The sequence below is a fragment of the Dama dama genome, chromosome 5 (genome assembly GCF_033118175.1).
Source record: "Dama dama isolate Ldn47 chromosome 5, ASM3311817v1, whole genome shotgun sequence".
Taxonomy (NCBI): domain Eukaryota; kingdom Metazoa; phylum Chordata; class Mammalia; order Artiodactyla; family Cervidae; genus Dama; species Dama dama.
The window spans coordinates 118,691,972-118,712,098 of NC_083685.1; the positions used below are offsets into that span (position 1 = coordinate 118,691,972).

The following is a 20,127-nucleotide window of genomic DNA, read 5'->3' on the forward strand; positions in this document are numbered from 1 at the left end:
TCAATTCATGTTTTGATTATTGATTATAGTGGCTATCTTCCTTTTTTAAAAAAATATAGGTGCATATTTCTTAAAAGAAAATTTATTTGGCTGCACTGGGTCTTCATTGAGGCATGTGGGATCTTGGAGTCTTTAATTGTATTAATAACATGCAGGATCTGGTTCCTTGAAGAGGGACTGAATCTGAGCCGCCAGCATTAGGATCCCAGAGTATTAGCCATTGGACCAACAGGGAAGTCTCTGGCTATCTTTCTTAACAGTTTGTTTGGGGGTCTTTTGGAATGGGAAGCTTCTTTTCTTCTTCTTCTTCTTTTTTTTATTGGTTGGTGCTATCTTTCTCCATCTCCAACTCATCTCCCACTCTTCACATCAGTTGTTAGGTTTTACCATTGCGTTCCAAGAGCAAAACCAGTACTTTTAAGCTGTGGCCCAGGAAGCAAACATAGAAAATGCTTTCAGCCTCCCTTTTACCAAGAGAGATGCTTTCAGCCTCTTCAAACACTGAATCTGGCTCTCATCCCTTGTTTGTATGAAGCACTTTTCATCCCACTGTTTTATAAGACCCACAAACACCTGCCCCCAGACTCACAGTCCAGTCACTCCATGCATTCCAACCCTCCTGAATCTCTGTCCTGTTTTCATGACTCTAGCTATATCATTTTGGTTTTCTTTTTTAAAAAATTTATTTGTTATTCCTAAGTGTTTAGAACAGAGGAGAGGCATTTGAACATGAACATGACTTTCCACCAAGATGGGAAGTCTTCCATAGGCTTCTCCCCTCAATCCTGAGTCTCATTCTGATTCAATTTCTTTTCTTTCCAGAGCCAACCATTTCAGAATTCCTCTCTGGTACAACACAAGCTGGGTTCCGCTGCTACCATTTCACTCGTTTTCATAAAGGTCACTAATGACCGTCTTATTTCTCAATCTCAAAGGACCTTTAAATTCTATCTTCCTGAACTCTGCTGCTACTATCATTGATGACACTTTCTTTCTTGACTCTCTCTTTCCTGGGCCTTTGTGACTTCCTGGCATCCCAATTCTCCTCCTACATCTCAGGGACTCCTCTTCTTACCCATCTTTATGGGATGCTCTTCCACTTCCTTCCCCTTAAATGTCAATACTCCCACAAGCTCCATCCTTACCCCTCACATATCCTTTGGGTGATATTCTCTATTTCTGCGGTTTTGAACTACCTTTGCTTTATGACTTTCAAATCTATATCTCTAGGTCTCAGCTTTGGATTTATAGATTCAATTTCTTTTTCTGTAATATATATATATATATATATTTTTTTTTTTTTTTGGCTGTTCTGGGTCTTCGTTGCTGCCCTTGGGCTTTCTCTAGTTGTGGTGAGCGGGGGCTACTCTCTAGTTGCAGTGCTCGGGCTTCTGATTGGGTGGCTTCACTTGCTGGGGAGCATAGGCTCTAGGCATGTGGGCTTCAGGAGCTGTAGCACATGGGCTCAGTAAATGCAGCTCTTGGGCTTAGTTGCCCCAAAGCATGTGGAATCTTCCCAAACCAGGGATTGAACCTATGTCCCCTACACATTGGCAGGCAGACTCCTAACCACTGAACCATCAGGGAAGTCCTAGGTCCAATTTCTTACCACCTATTTTCACTAAATTTTCCATAAGCACTTTAGACTCAACTGGACCAAAACTGAACTCACCAACCTCTCCCAAACCACTTAAAACAATTCCTTGTCTTCGCTGGCAACACCACTGATTCATGACAAAACCTTGAATCATGCCAGACCCCAGAGCCAGCTGTCCCCAACCCATTCCCAAACCCAGTTAGGCACTGATGTTTCTCCCTCTTCCTAATTAATCCTCTTCTATTTCTTCTGTCAGTGCTTTAAATTTTGGGCTGCAGTCTCTCTCATCTGATCTATGGCAAATCTCCTGTTTTCTCAACTAGTCCCCCTGGCATGACAATCCTGCCTTTCTTTTCAGTCTCATCCTCCACCCTGTGTTCTCTGGAGCACCTATCACATCACGCTGCTATGACAGTATTTGTCTCCCCAAACTGACAACTCCTGGTACAAAACAGATGCGTGATCAATGTTTCTTGTATGATGAATTAATGTGCTATTGAGATCATCCTCTCCTTTGAATGCAACATAAAGGTCGTCTTGGGTTCCTGCTGGGAGGTTACGACAAAAGGATGGAGGAAGAGAATTGGTATTTACTAAACATCTATTACCTGGAGGAACTGGGATAGGTAGATTATATCAAGTATTTGGTTCAGAACATTCATTATCTTTCTTAAAACTGATCCAAGGGAATAAGGAAAAGCCAAGCGCAAGAATCTTTAAAACGTAAGAATTTACTAGACCTCTAGGGAATAAGGAACATCCAAGGGAACAGTCTTTAAACCAGAAGACTACCATCCTTGTCAGTTTAGAATAATGACAGGGAACAACAAGAGTAAATCCAGATCTGTTGAAAACAGCCACAGCTCCTCTGTCTCTCAAGGTTGTTGCTTATTGTCCTTGAGACTCTGTAGTACTCTTCAAGTTCATTACCCCAGCTGTGCAGTGGGAAAAACCTGTTGAAGTCTCTGAATGTTTTGACCCAAGAATCACTTTTTGACTTTGTCCAGTGTTACTCAACAACCGTTATCTGTAGGGCAATGGTTTGGTACAAGATAAAGCAAACAGTTGGAAATGTGCTTTACGTTGGACATTCCTTTTTGTACACTGAGTAACGATACGTGTCACCCGTTGTACATTCTGTTCCTCAGCACCCCAGGGTGCAAACTCACGAAGTGGGTACTAGAAGGCTGTCTTCAGGGCAGCTAGAGAACAAATCGGGCATAAAAACATAACTCTGAAAAATCTATACCCAAAAGGAGTCACTAATTAATTATTATCCTTAATTGAATGAGAGAATATTTTTTCCCAATAGTAAGATTTTTTGAATGTTAGAAACTTTAGAAACAAGAAGCAATGGAATGATATGAACTCTTAGCCAAAACAGAATATTAAAGTTATCCTAGATATCACATGAAACTACTTTTTTTTTTTTTTTTAAGAAAAGCAGTGTTGTCTATTTCAAACTGTTACAAAAAGTCTCAACAAAAGCTCCATGTGTGCAACTGGTGTAGCTGGTTTAACATCATCTATTTCAAGAGACCCAGATGGTTCTAAGCAAATTTAGCTGGGTGCTGAAAACAAGGCCCATAGATCAAAATTAAGTTACTAGAAAAATCAATCTTTTCCATGTCCTTCATTGCTGAGGTCCTGCCCTAATATGTTTTATATTTCATTTCAATATTTCACTCTGGTTTTGACATGCCAACCAAGGTGAAGTTGAGTTAATAACAAACTCAAACTCATGACAGATTTCTGATTTCCTCTGAACTTAGGTATACCTGAGTGGTAATAAAAGATTTCAGCACCAAAAAGTCAACTATTTGGTTCTACTCCTGAGTATCTACCCCATGATGTGGCATTTAGTTGATGCTTTTCAACATCTATTTATTAATAATCTGATGGGCATAGCCAAAGAAGATTAAAATTACTCCATTTAATGGTCTGCATATCCCAAAGGTATTTATGACTGTCTCCTTTAAGGGCTGGAAATAAGAGGAAAAATTTTCAGATGTAGCTCCATGAAATTTTTATTTACTAAGTTTATGTCCCAAATGGCTATAAAGCCTGATGGACTATAAACAAGTCTTCAATAGGTATTAGTGGGGAAATGTGACTTAAATTTAATTTAACAGCTTAGTATTGTTCAGACAGAAGTACTATCAGTCTCAGAAGAGCAAGTATAGAATTTTCTGGGCAACAGCTGACACACTGCTTGATTCAAATACAGAGTCTGTGTACAAGTAGAGGAGCAGATGGAAGCAATGCTTTTGCCACAGCAAAAAGAAAAAATTGCTTTGAAATCATGTCCATTGGAAATCATTAACTTCTTTTCTATAAGGTCAGCTTGTATCATCATCTCCTTGTGACACTTTTTTTCCCTAAAGACTAAAATACTAGTGGAGACTTAGTTCTAGAAGGTATTTATCAGATAGATGACATCCAGGGATTTTAGAGAGAAATCTATTTTATAAAGATGATGGCTCTGAACCTAAAAGTGGGAAGGTTCAAGTCCTTCTTTTTTGGACCTCTATCAAGTCCTTTGTATCATGAGGAAGCAGATCGGTGCCCTGGAAAAAGTTAACAACCAACCTTCCAGGCCTGGATGACTGAAGAGCTTATTTATTCAATGACTTTTCTTTGGCAGAATCTGGTACTGTGTTCACACTTTACATGCAAACACTCTTCATGGCTTAACTTCGCTATCCAGACATCTCAACATCCTGTGCAAGAGGAGGTCTCACACAGAATTCATTGATTCTAAGACACAACCAATTATACTTCCAAAAAAGAAAACCGCTGCCGCTGATCATTGTATGATGCCATTGACTATTACACGTTTCATTTTTAGAGTTGCTAAAGCATGAAAAATAATGGCCATCTCGAACTTGATGAAATATGGAAATATCAGTTAACAATAACACATTGAGTAGGACTGGGTGGACTAAAGCACTGTTCTGAGTGCTTCTGAAGATTAATACATTCAATCTTCACAAGTACCCAATGAGTAGGGACTATTTTTATATCCATTTACAGGGGCACAAAGAGCTGAGGAACATGCTGATCTAGCTGCTAAGTGGCTGACCCAGGAATCAAATCCAACTAGTCTGACTCCAGTGCCTGCAGCCTTCGTCTCTTCACCATTTTGCCTCTATCCTGATGGAAACATTGATGACCACCGTGAAACAACAGGACGGGTGGCGGTCACCTCTTGGGGCCAAGATGTGCCCATTAGGACTCCTTTAGGTGAGTGAGCGCCAAGGAAGGATGGGTTCTGAAACCAGACCTTCCAGGCAGGAGGCCAATTGGTGGAGGGTCCAGAGCTCCAGCCAGTGACGGCCCCTCCAAAGTAAACTCAAAAGCTCCCAGAAACATGTGACTTCCCAACTTATGTCTGAGGATGCCCCATTCCTGGATGATGGAAAAGGAGTAGAAACTACAGGCTTTGGAAACGAGAACTTAGCACCTTCCTTCCAAAAGAACTCCCCTGACTAACCTCCCCACTTGCAGATCTTGCACTTGCAAGCGTCTAACTCTTAAGTGGTCTCCACAAAGCATAATCAAAGTTAAAGAGAAGAAAAGAACGACTGTTACGGAGTATTTGACATGCACCATCTCAATGAATTCTCCCAGTCATCCACTGAATGGGCACTGTTCTCCTTTTCACTGTCGGGAGGGAGTTCAGAACAATGAAGTCCTATTATCATTGAATTCCCAAGTTCTGCTTTGGACCCTGTTTGGTCTGAGGCTGGTGAGTCCTCTGAATCTAGTACATCATCCTGCTAAATGAGCCTAGCCAGCTGCAAGCTTTTGGCAGGTTCCTAAAGTGTCCTCATTCAAATGGCTCCAAGATCCAAAGGTTGTTGGTCACCCTCTGTTGTGAGCAATCCATTCTCTGAGATACCAAAACTGGGCTCAACAAATGTCAACACAAAACTCTAGGTAAATAAATTGGAAAGCTGTGCCTTTTTTTTTTTTTAAGTGAAGTACACAGTTTTCCCACAGTAATTACGTATCTTATGAGGGGCGAAGAAAAGCCAAACATTTAGGAAACAATTGCAAAGTGACGTGAACTGAGGATGGATTACAAAAAAGAGAAGAGGTTTGAGTCTCATAGAATAGAAGAGTTGGATGATATTCTATGATAAACCATAATGTAAAAGAATATGAAAAAGAATATACATGTATATGGATAACTGAATCAACTTGTACAGCAGAAATTAACACAACACTGTAAATGTATCCTGGGCTCTAACCCTTTGGAGGGTTGTGCACTTAGAAATCTAGTCTGAATTATGTCCATTTGCCATTTCAAAACTTCACAACACAACCCAGAGTGTGAAATTACAAGAGAGAAATGAGGGATTCTGCAATTCAAAAAGTCTCCTCTTTATAAACATCTTTTGGGTGAATGGACTCAGTGCTGATGCTGACATGTTGACAATGTTTATGACTAGGCTAATTATTTTGCTATTTCACTAATGAAATCGGGACACTACCAAAAAACAGAGAGAAGACTGAAAGCTTCTGCTTCGTGATTACAAAAAACAACAACACAATTCATTGTGTAACTCTGAAGTAAGTTATTTGACATCTCATTGCAACATGTGAATAGTTTCTTAATTTCATAAGACGTTTTTAAAGAAGGAAAAACATACACACATAAATATCTTTTTTGGCTGAACCATACGAGAGTTAGAGTATATTGCGTGGTAGTTCATTCCTAAATATGTCAGCAGGCATCTCCTAAAAACAAGGAGATTCTCCTACACACCTGCAATATAATGATCACAGGCAGGAAGCTTAATACTGACTCAATACTATACTGCACTAGTATCTAATGTATGGTCCAGACTAAAACTTCCCCAATTGTCCTATCCTTTCTGTGTCCTGCATAAGCCTACCCCTTTCCTTAATCCAGAATCTAAGCAAGGATTAGGTGTTAAATGTACTTGTCAAATTACTTTAGTCTCCTTTAATCTAGCACAGTCCCCCAGGTTTTTGTTCTGTTTTGGTCTTTGGTGACATTCCTCTTTGAAGAATTTTGGCTAGTTGCTTTGTGGAGTATCCCTCGATTTGGATTTGTCTGCTTTCTTCCCTGGTGGTTCAGACGGTAAAGCATCTGCTTGCAATGCAGGAGACCCGGGTTTGATCCCTGGGTTGGGAAGATCCCCTGGAGAAGGAAACGGCAACCCATTCCAGTACTCTTGCCTGGAAAATCCCATGGATGGAGGAGCCTGCTGGGCTACAGTCCACGGGGCTGCAGAGTCTTCAGACAAGACTGAGAGATTTCACTTTCTTTTCTCCTGATTGGATTCAGGTTAAATATTTTTGGCAAGGATGATCCATATCATGATTTGTGATGTTGCATCCTCAGTATGTCACAAAGGGAAGCACATGATATCATTTGTAAAACTTTCTACTGCTTGTAATTAATACATAATCTCTGTAGTGACACTTTGAGGCAGTGTGAATTCTTGTTCCCTAATACTGTTTCACACTCAATGGTTTGGGCATCCATTGATGACTCCTGCTTGAATGAACTGTTACTGAGGTAGCTATGAAATGGTCATTTAGATCTTGATACTTGGTATTGCTTTCCTGGCTCTGCCCACTGGTTTCTTAACGATGGCACTCAGCCTTGTCCCTTTGATTATGCTGCTTTTGACCAGTTTGGTTAACTGTCTTCCGAAACCACTAGTACCAACAGGTCAGCACAGCCTGGCTGTTTTTAGATATACCACAGCACCAATGAGCCAGGCCTAGACAGAAAGCAAATACTACTTTAAGTTATAGCTATTAATAATAATGATTATTACCAATTAGCTCTAGCTTTCCTGAATGTAGAGATAACCTGCATCGTGACTCTCCTCAACCTGAAAGCTAGTCCTCATGCTGGATAGACGCTCTTGTTACCGACTTTTCCCCCCACTACATCCAACTCTCAGATGGCAAACTGTACTACAAAGAGCAAAGACAACATCTTAAGGAATCAAATATGATCTGTTTTCCACTGTCCTCAAAATGATACCATTAGACACAGACTGAGTAAGGACATTGAATTTCCATTTCATGGACCATCGTGGATAATAATCCTTTAAAACTGCAAATGGGGGTGTTTTGTGCAAACTTCTTAGCATTACCGACTACTTATTAGAGAAAATTGCAGATTTTGTAGGTGGCTGGTTGTAACAATCTTAAGGTTAAAAACAGAACAGTACATCAGACATGTCTAAAAATAAAGCAAATGCTTTTTTCTTTCTATAATCCTCAATTAGAAACCATTTAAAGAAAGGATAATCAGCTTGAGAGGCTTGTAAACACAGATTCTACAGTTCTCACTGGCACCCCTGCTTTACAAATTAATTTTAGTACATTTCAAAATGTGTAAGTAAGTTATTTTATCCTATATACCCATATTGCCCTCTTGATGTTCAAAATACTAATACCGCTAAAGAAACGAACTTCATGATGACTATACCAATAACAAATCCTCAATAAATAGAGCTCTCCTTATATGATAAAATTCCCTCTTTGTTGGTTGTCGGTTGGTAACATCCAGTCGGAACTACTTGTGGTCAGGAGGAGAACTCGTGGCCATGTCTCCAAGCCAATTCAAGTTGAGACAAGTCAAAATACTGAAATTTTTACTCAATTCATCCAAAGAAGACACCTATCCCGGGGAAGAAACTCAATTTCTCAGGTGGACCTATGTAGTTGACTAAATGAGATAAGCTAACTCCCTAAAACCAAGCACAACTCAGTGATTGAAAGTGACTTGGTCTTAACCAAGGAGATAAGAAAATAATCAGAAGCTAGATTGAAAGCCATGGGAAGGTCCTTCTCAGGACCAGGGTGCTCTCCATCCTGGAGCAACCAGAACTTTCTTTCCTCTGTCATTCCTCTTCCTAGATAACCTCACTTATTTCCATCTCTGAGCCATGACTTTACACCTCTCCCTGAACTCCATATTCATATATCCCACTCCTTACCTACCATCCGCTTGGACGTCTCCATGGTACCTCAAACTGATTGTGCCCTAATGGGGCTCTTGACTGCTTGTTTCTCCTGCACTATTCCCCACTCCCCACTAGGGTCCATGGGCAAATCTAGAAAGCCAGCTGCTCCCTGCTAAGTTGCTTCAGTCATGTCTGACTCTTTGCACCTCTATGGACTATAGCCTGCTGGGCTCCTCTTTCCATGTGATTCTCCAGGCAAGAATTCTGGAGTGGGTTGCCATGCCCTCCTCCAGGGGATCTTCCCAACCCAGGGATCATCTGGATGCGTCTCTTACATCTCCTGCATTTGCAGGTGGGTTCTTTAGCACTAGCACCACCTGGGAAGCCCAGAAATCCTGAGGTCATCCTTGCTTTGCTCCCATCTAATGCATCAATACCTAGTCAGTCTGTTTGCAAAACATACCGATCTTTATCTATTGCCCTCTCTCCAGATGAAGACACCATCATCTGGGATCTGGATTCTTGCCCTTGCTGCCAGCTGGAATACCTGCTTCTATTCCTTCTGTCCTCCCATCACTCTTGACAGAGTGGCCAGAGCAAACACTGAAAAACATAAATCACCCAACATAATATGGTTTCCTAAACTGGACGCTGGGGCACTTCTCTGGTGGTCCAGTGCCTGGGACTCTGTGCTGTCAGTGAAGGGGGCCAGGGTTTGATCCCTGGTCAGGGAACTGGATCCCATATGTTGCAACTAAAGACCCCGCATGCCACAACGAAGATGGAAGATCCCTGTGTGCCACAACTAAGACCTGGCACAAATTAACAAAAAAAAAATTTAAGTGGTAAACTGAATGCTGGAACAGTAAAAGGATTTTGGTCATCCTCATGTGGTTTGTCCTCTGTGCATGCACATCCCTAGTTTTGGGTATTCAAGTTTTCTCTTCTTTGAAGGATACCAATCAGCTTAGATTTGGCCCCACCTTCACAGCCTCCTTTTAACTTGGCAGTTTAGTTGCTAATCATGTCTGACTCTTGCAACCCCACAGACTGTAGCCTGCCAGGCTCCTCTGTCCATGGGATTCTCCAGGCAAGAATACTGGAATGGGTTGCCATTTCTTTCTCAAGGGGTTCTTTCCCACCCAGGAATTGAACCCTGGTCTCCTGCATTGCAGGCAGATTCTTTACCGATGAAGCTATAAGAGACTCCCCTTTTAACTTAATCACCTCTTTAAAAGCCTTATCTTCAAACGTAGTTATAGTCTCAGGTACTCCAACATATGAATTTGGGAGGATACAGCTAAGCTTACAACAGTCCCCTTGCCTGGCAACCCTTCAGAGAGTCGGCTCCTTCCCAGACTCAGGTCTCACCAGATTTGTCACCTCTTCTGAGAGGCCTTCCTAATCATATGGTTTTTAGCTAAGTTCTCCTCCACCCTATTTATTGCCTTTCCAGCACTTCCCACAGCTGGAATTCCTTGTTTTCTTGCTTATTATGTGCTTTCCCCCATTCCATGAGTAGTGGAGTCTTGTCTATCTGATTGCTACATCCTCATTGCCTCTTGCAATGCTTGGCACATAGTAGGTACTCAAAACTTTCTGGTAAATGATTTATTGACAATTCAGACAAAAGGAGAGTCTCATTAGAAATCATCCATAATGCAGTTAATCCCAAGGTATGACCGTAACTGAAGCAAAACCTAAAATTTGTATTGCACTTACAGTTTATGAAGTGCTTCCAGGTAAATTAACCTGGATGAGTCCTCCACACTGTGATACAGACATTATTTACTCTGTTTTCTTGATAGAGAAGCCAAGACTCCATTGCTTAAGTCATAGAGCTGGAGATTCAATATGAATCTTTTCATTTCACAAAGAACGACTCTGTGTTTTCCCATTATAACATAACTGAACTAGAAACTAAATAAATTATCAATACCTCTTCTAGGCAACTTCAAAGGAGAGTTCTATGAAGAACAGAGCCTTGCTCTTCCAGGAACTAAACTGGACATTCTTTCCATCTGATCAGAGAAGTTTTGTTGCTGGGGAATAATGGCTAATGAGAAGAAATATGGTTCCCTCAGGCCCCTTCATTGTGTGTGTGGGGTGGTGGTGGTGGTGGTTATAAATATGCTTTTTTGTTAACTTTTATGTTTTCAGGGGTATGAAGAAATGAAGAAATTTGGAGAAGCTGATTTCCTAAGGGTTCATTTGGTTTGGTTTTAAATAGCACTTCATACTCCTTTAAATCTGTAGTTCTCAGCCTTGATGGCTCTTAGGTTACCCTGAGGGAGTACAACAAATCCCAGTGACTGGACCCCCATCCCAGACAAATGAAATCAGAATCCCGGGGAGTGGGATAGTGGCATCAGTGAGTCTAAAGCTTCCCAGGTAACTTTACTATGCAGGCAGGACTGAAAACCAGTGGTCTAGATCTTAAGTCGGGTAAGGATGGCCTATCTTATACCCTCCAAAGAGAATGAATCAGGTTTGACCAGAGGGTAGACCCTACAAGTCCACACACCTGCTACTGGCAAACTCTGTATTCCTAGAGACACAGTGTAGGAAGCACTGCCCTAGACCAGTCTGCACCCAGGACCAATTAAATCAGAATCCCAGTGTGGGCAGAAACCAGGCAGGAGCAAGGGTTAGAGTTTCTGAGTCCAACATGCAGCCAAGACTGCGAACCACTGCTTTAAGTGGTACCTGCTTTGTTTGGAGGAGCAGGAGAAGGCAGGCCTGCCCCCCATTAACTGCAGTGAGTGACAGTAACCTGGCAGCGGCCGACACTCGAATGATAAGCACTGACTCTCCCAGATCTAGATTTATGGCCTTGGACAAACAACAGAGCCTTACTTTGGCATTGTGCCGTCCTCCCAGCACTAATTAGGCCTAAATAATTCTCATCAGCATGTGCATAAAATAAATGGGCCTCAATTTAACACAACTTCCCCATTGTGTCCTGGTTAATGTAATCATGGTTTATAGGTTTTCACATTCATAAATATACTAGCTTTATTTTAACACGGAGAAAATATTTAAATCTAGATGTACCAATTTCTATGTTTTTACATGCAGTATTGGGTCACGTAAAAAGATGACATAGGTGGTGATTGATAAGAGGATAACAACATGGACTCTATTCAATCAGTAATCAATATGATTATCAGTAGTGTTTTTCAATTTAATTATTGCTTCTTATCATCATCCATTTCATTAAAGTTCTGGCAGGTACGGAGAGAAACAGGATGCAGATAGCGGTATGAAGGATGGTAGCTGAATGATAAGACTATATACCCAGAAAATGCAAAGAAATGGCCTGAGTTTATTAAATAATTTGGCAAAGCAGTGAGACAAGAGAAACATCCACCACTGCACTGCTTTCTTTAGCAATTCTGCCTCCCACCAGAAACTCTATACTCATCCCTGGACAGAAAAGAGCATGCCAGCACACGCCATCTGCTTAAGGCTCTAGTTTTGAACCCCTGGACAAAGCTATCTTTTAATAAAGTATTATTACATAAATACATATTTCTCATGTTCTGATTTGGAAACATTAACAAGTGTGAATGAAAACCAATGAAGTCTTCCTTTTCTGCCTCCAGGGACCAAGCCTGAACCAGCTGGGTGACCAACAGCTGCTGCTGAATATGGAAATTAGAAGAAGGCAAACTGGCAAAGAAGTCTAATCGAGCTGGAGCTGGCCTGTTTGGTCCAATAGCTCAGAAAGGAGACCTGGGGATGTATGGATCAGAGCCAGGCCGAGGCTGGGCAAAAACACTTAGTGAACTTGGACTTGGGCAAGGTGGGTGCCATGACAGAGAGATACAGAGCTGGCTTCATGGGCAGTCTCAGAGCCAGCAAGTTGGGGAGAAGGAGGCAACATAGGGTGCAATAGCTCGCATTTCTCCCAGAGGAAGCAAGCTGTGTTGACAAGGACTGCTCACAAGTGCTCCGGGGTTCACTGTTTTTCTTGCAGGCTGGCCTAAGTCTCAGAGAGAACTGGCCTTTGGCATGGGTAGAGAACGCTGGCTCTAGGCATAGCTCCTGACTTTAGGATGGCTCACTTGGTATTTTAAATTCCTAAGAGAGTAGTGACAAAGCTAAATTCCTAGGAGAGTAGTAAAAAAAGACCTTAGCGCCTGCCAAAAATGGGATACAAGACAATAAATGATAACCATGTGACTTTTTTTTTTTTTTTTAGATTAGACTTGAGCAGAGGATAAACCAGAAGATCACACTGGTCTTACCAACCTATCAGGCTCATGGTGGGACCACACATCCATTCCAAACCTCTACAAAGGGAGTGGGTTATAACTATCCATGAAGACAGAACAGAGCCATAGAGAAAAAGAGAAAGCAAGACAATCTGTCTAGAAAGACTAAAAGATGTTTTAACTCCTATTGCTTTCCTCAACCGCATGTTTTTTAGATTGTGCCAAGAAAAGCAATTAAGGAATGTTTGATCTCTATCATCCTTTTCTTAATGGTCTACAGATATATCAAAATGGTCATGCCCACTCCCATATTCAGTGACTGACAATTGTTTAAAGAAATACATTTAAGTAGGGAATGCAGGGTAGCTATTAAAAATTACTGGGAAGGATATTTTATGACATGTTAAAAACAGGATGTTGTATGATTCAATTTTAGGGAAATTGGTTGAAAAGTAAATTCATTAATATTTTGCAGGATGAACCAAAATGCTAACAGCAGTCATCTCTGAAGCCTGAGATTACTACTGGTTTTGCTTTACTTTTTTTTTTTTGATTTTCAAAGTTTTAAGAATCATGTGTTAATTTTCCAATCAGAAAGAGTCATTACAAGAGTTCAAGTTACACTGTGCAACACTGCTTTAGACCCCAAGACTTTGCTGGAGTTGGCCCCAGTGAAAGTGAAAGTGAAAATTGCTCAGTTGTGTCCGACTCTTTGCAACTATATATATAGTCCATGGAATTCTCCAGGCTAGAATACTGGAGTGGGTAACCTTTTCCTTCTCCAGGGGATCTTCCCAACCCAGGGATCAAAGCCAGGTCTCCCACCTGTACCAGCTGAGCCACAAGGGAAGTCCAAGAATACTGGAGTGGGTAGCCTATTCCTTCTCCAGGGGATCTTCCAGACCCAGGAATTGAACTGGGGTCTCCTGCATTGCAGGTGGATTCTTTACCAATTGAGCTACCAGGGAAGCCTGATGTCAGGCTATAGACAAGGAGATGCAACTAAACATTTCCTCTGAGGTCACCCATCACCAGGGGATGCTACCCACTGAGGGTCCTGAACTCACGGGGGGACAAGCACCCTTGAGGGTAGCAGTCTTCTCTCCTCTGGATAGTTTCAGGAACTCTGGAGTTGGCATTCAGCTGGGATAGATCTATCAAGTGGTCAAATCTGGAGACCCGGTGGATGCTGTTCTGATCCGAGTCTCTCCAACCAGGCAGGGGTTAGAAAACTTTTTCTCTGTAAAGGGCCAGGTAATAAATATTCTAGGCTTTGTGAACCACATGAGTTCTGTTTTAAGTACTCATTCTGTCACAGACAAATGAATGTAGCTGTGTTCCAAAATATTGAGTGGATGAACCAGTGTCCTCTCTCCCATGCTGGTGTGAATTGTATTAATAGTTGTCGGGTGACTCCTCCTGGGAACCACTCAAGCTCTGTTCCAGCAGACTCCACCTTGAATGGGACCATCTGAGTGCTGCACAAATGCATCCATGTCTTCTAGAAGAATCTGTTCTTGCCAAGGGGAGGAACCTTCTGGAAGAAGGTTGTAGAAGCTGTTAACATGATGAAACACAAAGTAGGCCTGGCCAAAGCTATAAACTGACAATGCTTATGAGCCCTTAGATATTTCTTTCTGGCACTCAGGCACCTCCATAACCTCCTGCATCTTGTTTTGTATTCCCTTAGCTCAGTGAAGGCACCAAAGGGGTCACTGTGTCAGGAGACTCTCTCGCGTTCATTTCGATACAGCCTCAATTTTCATCATTCTCCACAAATCCAAAACATGTAATTGAGGCAGAAATAAACAGATGAAGCCTTGCAGCTTCTAGATACAGAGTCTTCCCTCATGGGTCCTGACGGAACCCATAGCTCAAGGTCAGGGTGAGGTTGTTGTAGGTCAAATCATCCACTCATAAAGGGAAGGGAATTTAGAAATGTACTGCTCTGACAGAAAGAGGTGGGGTAAAAGCCAGGTCAGAAGTGAGGTTTAAGCAATACTAATAAAAGTTCTTGGCTGAAATTTAGCGACAGTCAGAATGCCTCATGAGGAAAACATCTTGCAGGAGGGTTACACTGATTTTTAAGGTGGGATTCTTCGGCACGTATGAGTGTGTGTATGTAAACATATGCACAGCCCAGAAAATACATACAGTATGCACACACACATCTGATCGTATTCATCCTTCTAAGTAAATGTCAACTGTCACGGAGAAAACGTGTGTTCAATCCAATGACCAGAAACCAAATTCCAGACTCCGAGGTTCCCCTCATCCCTCTTGGTCCCCGATGACAATCACTCCAGGTGACAGAGATTTCTGCATAGAGGCCCACAGAAAGCACATAAAGATGAGAAGAGGAGCCAGAGCATCTCTGAGGCCCCGGGCAGAGGTGGTGGGGCTGGCCCTGCCCACGAGGGGAGAACGGTGCGGACGGGGAGGGCTGGGTGGGGGAGCAGGGGCTACTCACGCTGTCGTTGCTTCCCTTGTTGTCCTCGTACTTGGTTTCTATGTGAATGGAGAATTTCGGCAGAAAGGAGCACTATGGGGAGAGAGAAAGGTTTCATCAGCATACCAGTTTTTTCTCTCTTCACGTCTTCAGCTTAGCCTCTGGATGTGCTCCTGGCCTTCTGGTTGTGACCACTGTCCACAACCAGAGATGTTAAGACACTAAGTCCATATCCAAATGTAAGCAAAGCTACTTTTGGCGACGTGAACACAATTCCACCCAGAAGTCAGGCCAGAGAGAATAATTAGGCAATAAGACAAGTTGGCCAGAGAAGGCAATGGCAACCCACTCCAGTACTCTTGCCTGGAAAATCCCATGGACAGAGGAGCCCGGTAGGCTGCAGTCCACAGGGTCGCGAAGAGTCAGACTCGACTGAGCGACTTCACTTTCATGCACTGGAGAAGGAAATGGCAACCCACTCCAGTGTTCTTGCCTGGAGAATCCCAGGGACGGCGGAGCCTGGTGGGCTGCTGCCTATGGGGTCGCACAGAGTCGGACACGACTGAAGCGACTTAGCAGCAGCAGCCGCAGGAGCAAGATAAGTTGGTGAAGAGGACATTTCCCAAAGGAGTATATTCTGTGAGTCCAACCACAGGCTTTATAGAAAAGCAACCCCCTGAAACAGAGACAGTTCCAGTTCCAGGGTGCTTCCCTTTAGGGAGCAGCTACCACGGCTGGATACCTGGAGGCCAGCCTTAACCATTATATAAATATTCATAATAAGCTGGAGGTGGTAGAGTAGAGCTTTACGGTTATAAATTATTGAAGTCAGACAGACCTGGCTTTTAGTTTGGGGTTTATCACTTGATAGCCATGTGACTTTGGACAAGTCATTGAACTTATCTGAACCCCAGCAATACTGAAACAGAGACAGTAATGATTACCTAACAGTGACATTGTGAGGGTTAAATGAAACCATGTGCGTAAAACATATCAGTGCTGGGTATTGAGCAAACATTTAACAAATCAGTATAAGGCTACATGTGAACTTGACATAAAAGACAGCCTCTCTTTTTGCCGGCACGGGGGAGAAAAACCCCAAATGCACATCACCCTGACATCTTCATCTCACTGAGCTCATTCCACATATTCAGTAGACTGTTAGTGTAGCTTGACAAGAGAATTTTGATGGAGGTCGATGTGGCCTTCCTCCTGCTGGCACTGGCCCTGAACTGGGCATTAACCTTCCTGACCTCCAGAGATAGGATCGCAGACTACAGGCAAAGGACACAGCCGCTTCACTGGGAGCTTCAGGTATTAGAGAAGTGAGGCTTGGGTCCATATGCTCCCAGTTCCAAGAGGTTGCCTCTTTTATTTATCCAGTATACATAGACCCGGCACTGGTCTCAATGCTTCCAAGTTCTAATTCATTTAGTCCTTCTAACTATCCCATGAAATAGGAACTATTATAATTATCCCCTTTTTAAAACTGGAATATAATTGCTTTACAATGTTGTTTTGGTTTCTGCTGTACAACAATGCAAGCCAGCCATAATTATATGCATATCCCCTCCTTCCTGAGCCTCCTTCACCCCTCCCACCCCATCCCTCTAGGTCGTCATCACAGAGCACCAAGCTGAGCTCCCTGTGCGATACAGTAGCTTCCTGCTAGCTAGCTATTTTACATATGGTAGTATACATACATTAACGCTACTCTCTCAATTCAATCTCCCAACTATGTCCACAAGTCTGTTCTCTATGTTTACACCTCTATTCCTGCCCTGCAAATAGGTTCATCAGTACCATTTTACTAGATTTCATATATATGTTTTAATATATATTTGTTTTGCTCTTTCTGACTTCGCTCTGTATCAACAGGCTCAACTTTCATCCACCTCACTACAATTGACTCAACTTCATTCTTTTTATGGCTGAGCAATAGTCCATTGTATATATGAACCACCTTTTCTTTATCCATTCTTCTGTCAATGGACATCTAGGTTGCTTCATGTCCTGGCTATTGGTTAAGTACATGGCCCACGATCACACAGCTAGTAAAAAGTAAAGTCGTGATGGAAAGTCTGGTGGCCTGATCAGTGTTCATGCTCTTGATGACGACCCTACTGGTTTTCAGTAGCACCTGTAGCAGCAGCACCCTGGAACTTCTTAGAAAAGCAAATTCCTGGGGCCAATGCCAGACCCACTGAATCAGAAACTCAGGGCATGGGGCTCAAGCATTTTTGTTTGTCAAGCCTTCCAGCATGCTAATGCAGGTGTAAGCTGGAAAACCACCCCAGTATACCATGTATGGGAAGGAAAGAGAGAAGATGCATTATCTAAAATCCCGTGGTCCACCAAACACACCCTTGCCCCACTTGGTCATCCCACAGTGGCCATGATCCCCTTTCAGCTCCACTGAGATCCCCCAAGCGGCATCTGTGCAAGAAAGCAGAGGCCTTCGATGTGCCATTGATAATTCTCCTGACATCACATGTCTGTGTGCATTCAGCGTTCATCTGTCTTAATCCCAGTGAAACAAGCAAGCTGAACCGTGACTAAGGAAACATGGAAACAATCAATCCCAGTAATTGCCTTTATGGAGAACGAAGCCTTGCGATCATTCATTAACACCTTCTTTGCTGTCTCCTCTCAAACAACCTCTCACTGCACAACTGTTGCCCTCACACCCAGACCCAGGGAGTTCTAAGGAGGGGCTGCCTGTCATGAAGCAAGATGGAGCAGCTCAGAGCCCCACCACAGAGCTCTCAATAGCCATGTGAACTTGAGAACATGAACCTGCAGAGGCTTTTCAAAATAACAAGCTTCAGGTGAACTGATTTGTCCTTTTTTAACCCATAATTTGGCTTCTCTGGTGGCTCAGCCAGGAAGAATCCACCTGCAACACAGGAGCCACAGGTGACATGGGTTTGATCCCTGGGTGAGGAAGATTTCCTGGAGGAGGGCATGGCAACTCACTCTAGTATTCTTGCCTGGAGAATCCTATGGGCAGAAGAGCCTGGCAGGCTACAGTTGATAGGGTCCCAAAGAGTTGGACACGACAGAAGCGACTTAGCACTCATGCAACCCATAATTCAAGAGGCTCAATCCAATGTGTGCACAGTACCAACTAGCAAAAGAATGGAGCTGTCCAGGGTGGGGAGGTGGGTCTAGGTGAGTCAGAGTGGAACCTGTAAAGAGTTTTTAATTGGCTGAGTCTCTACACCACTTAACTAAGGTCAAACAAGTGAATTTTAGCATTTGGATATTAAACCCAAAATACAAAATGCAAAACTCTTATGCAAATTAACATGTTGTTATTTTTGAGTCAAGGGATTTAGGTTATTTTCATGTCAGAATAGCAACCCTGCAAGAGGCTTGAAGGGTACTTGGTTTTGGCAAGGCAGTGGGAAGACACAGATCAGACAGGCCAGCCCCAGGCTGCTCAGCTCTATCTCCTTCAGCAGTGGTTTGGGACTGATAATCCCTTTAGGGTATCAATGGCTGATTCTCAGAGCCCTGTAGTATATATACATTGCTTCATGTTAAAATCTGAAATGTCTCTGGCTCGGGGCATTTTTGACATTATCACTAAAATCTTTCCAACTAGATGTCCATCTTGAAATCAACTCCTGCTTCTCCCAAGTAGGTTAGCTTCCCTAAAAATCCAGCTCTCTAATCCTCAGTCAGTCAGTTAAGTCACTCAGTCATGTCTGACTCTTTGAGACCCCATGGACTGTAGCACGCCAGGCTTCCCTGTCCATCACCAACTCCCGGAGCTTGCTCAAACTCAAGTTCATTGAGTCAGTGATGCCATCCAACCATCTCATCTTCTGTTGTCCCCTTCTCCTCCTGCATTCAATCCTGCCCAGCAGCAGGGTCTTTTCCAATGGGTCATTTCTTTGCATCAGGTAGCCAAAGTATTGGAGTTTTAGCTTTAGCATCAGTCTTTCTAATGAATATTAAGGGTTGATTTCCTTTAGGATGGACTGGTTGGATCTCCTTGCAGTCGAAGGGACTCTCAAGAATCTTCTCCAACATCACAGTTCAAAAGCATCAATTCTTTGGCGCTCAGCTTTCTTTATAGTCCAACTCTCACATCCACACATGACTACTGGAAAAACCATAGCCTTGACTAGACGGACCTTTGTTGGCAAAGTAATGTCTCTGCTTTTTAATATGCTGTCTAGGTTGGTCATAACTTTCCTTCCAAGGAGTAAGCATCTTTTAATTTCATGGCTGCAATCACCATCTGCAGTGATTTTGGAGCCCAGAAAAATAAAGTCAGCCACTGTTTCCACTGTTTCCCCATCTGTTTGCCATGAAGTGATGGGACTGGATGCCATGATCTTAGTTTTCTGAATACTGAGTTTCAAGCCAACTTTTTCACTCTCCTCTTTCACTTTCATCAAGAGGCTCTTTAGCTCTTCTTCGCTTTCTGCCATAAGGGTGGTGTCATCTGCATATCTGAGGTTATTGATATTTCTCCCCGCAATCTTGATTCCAGCTTGTGCTTCATCCAGCCTGGCATTTCGCATGATGTGCTCTGCATATAAATTAAATAAGTAGGGTGACAACATACAGCCTTGACATACTCCTTTCCCGATTTGGAAGCAGTCTGTTGTTCCTCTAATCCTAGTCGAGTTTAAACTGTTGAGTAAGGCTTTCTTCCTTTCTCCCTGGCTGGCTCCCAATTGTATGTCACCACTGATGTTATCTTAAACCCCTTCCCTTCTCAAGACCCCGTGCTTCACTTTTTCTTCCTTGCAGTTGATAATTCTGGTTCATAGTTTAACAATGACACAGATCACGTGACATAAACACCTACATTTTCCCTCTCCTCCATTGTCACAAATCTGCTTCTTTATGCTGCTTCCTATTCTTCATGAATCAGAGAAAGATGCTGCATTC

General features: G+C 42.6%; 1 protein-coding gene across 1 annotated transcript in view; it reads right to left on the reverse strand.

The window, feature by feature from the left end:
- The window catches only part of PITPNC1 (phosphatidylinositol transfer protein cytoplasmic 1), a 250,957-nt gene that overhangs the window by 68,253 nt on the left and 162,577 nt on the right, over positions 1–20,127 (reverse strand). Inside the window, exon 7 of the mRNA XM_061144419.1 lies at positions 15,241–15,312. Coding sequence (XP_061000402.1) covers positions 15,241–15,312 — 72 coding nt within the window. The remainder of the gene's footprint in view (positions 1–15,240; positions 15,313–20,127) is intronic.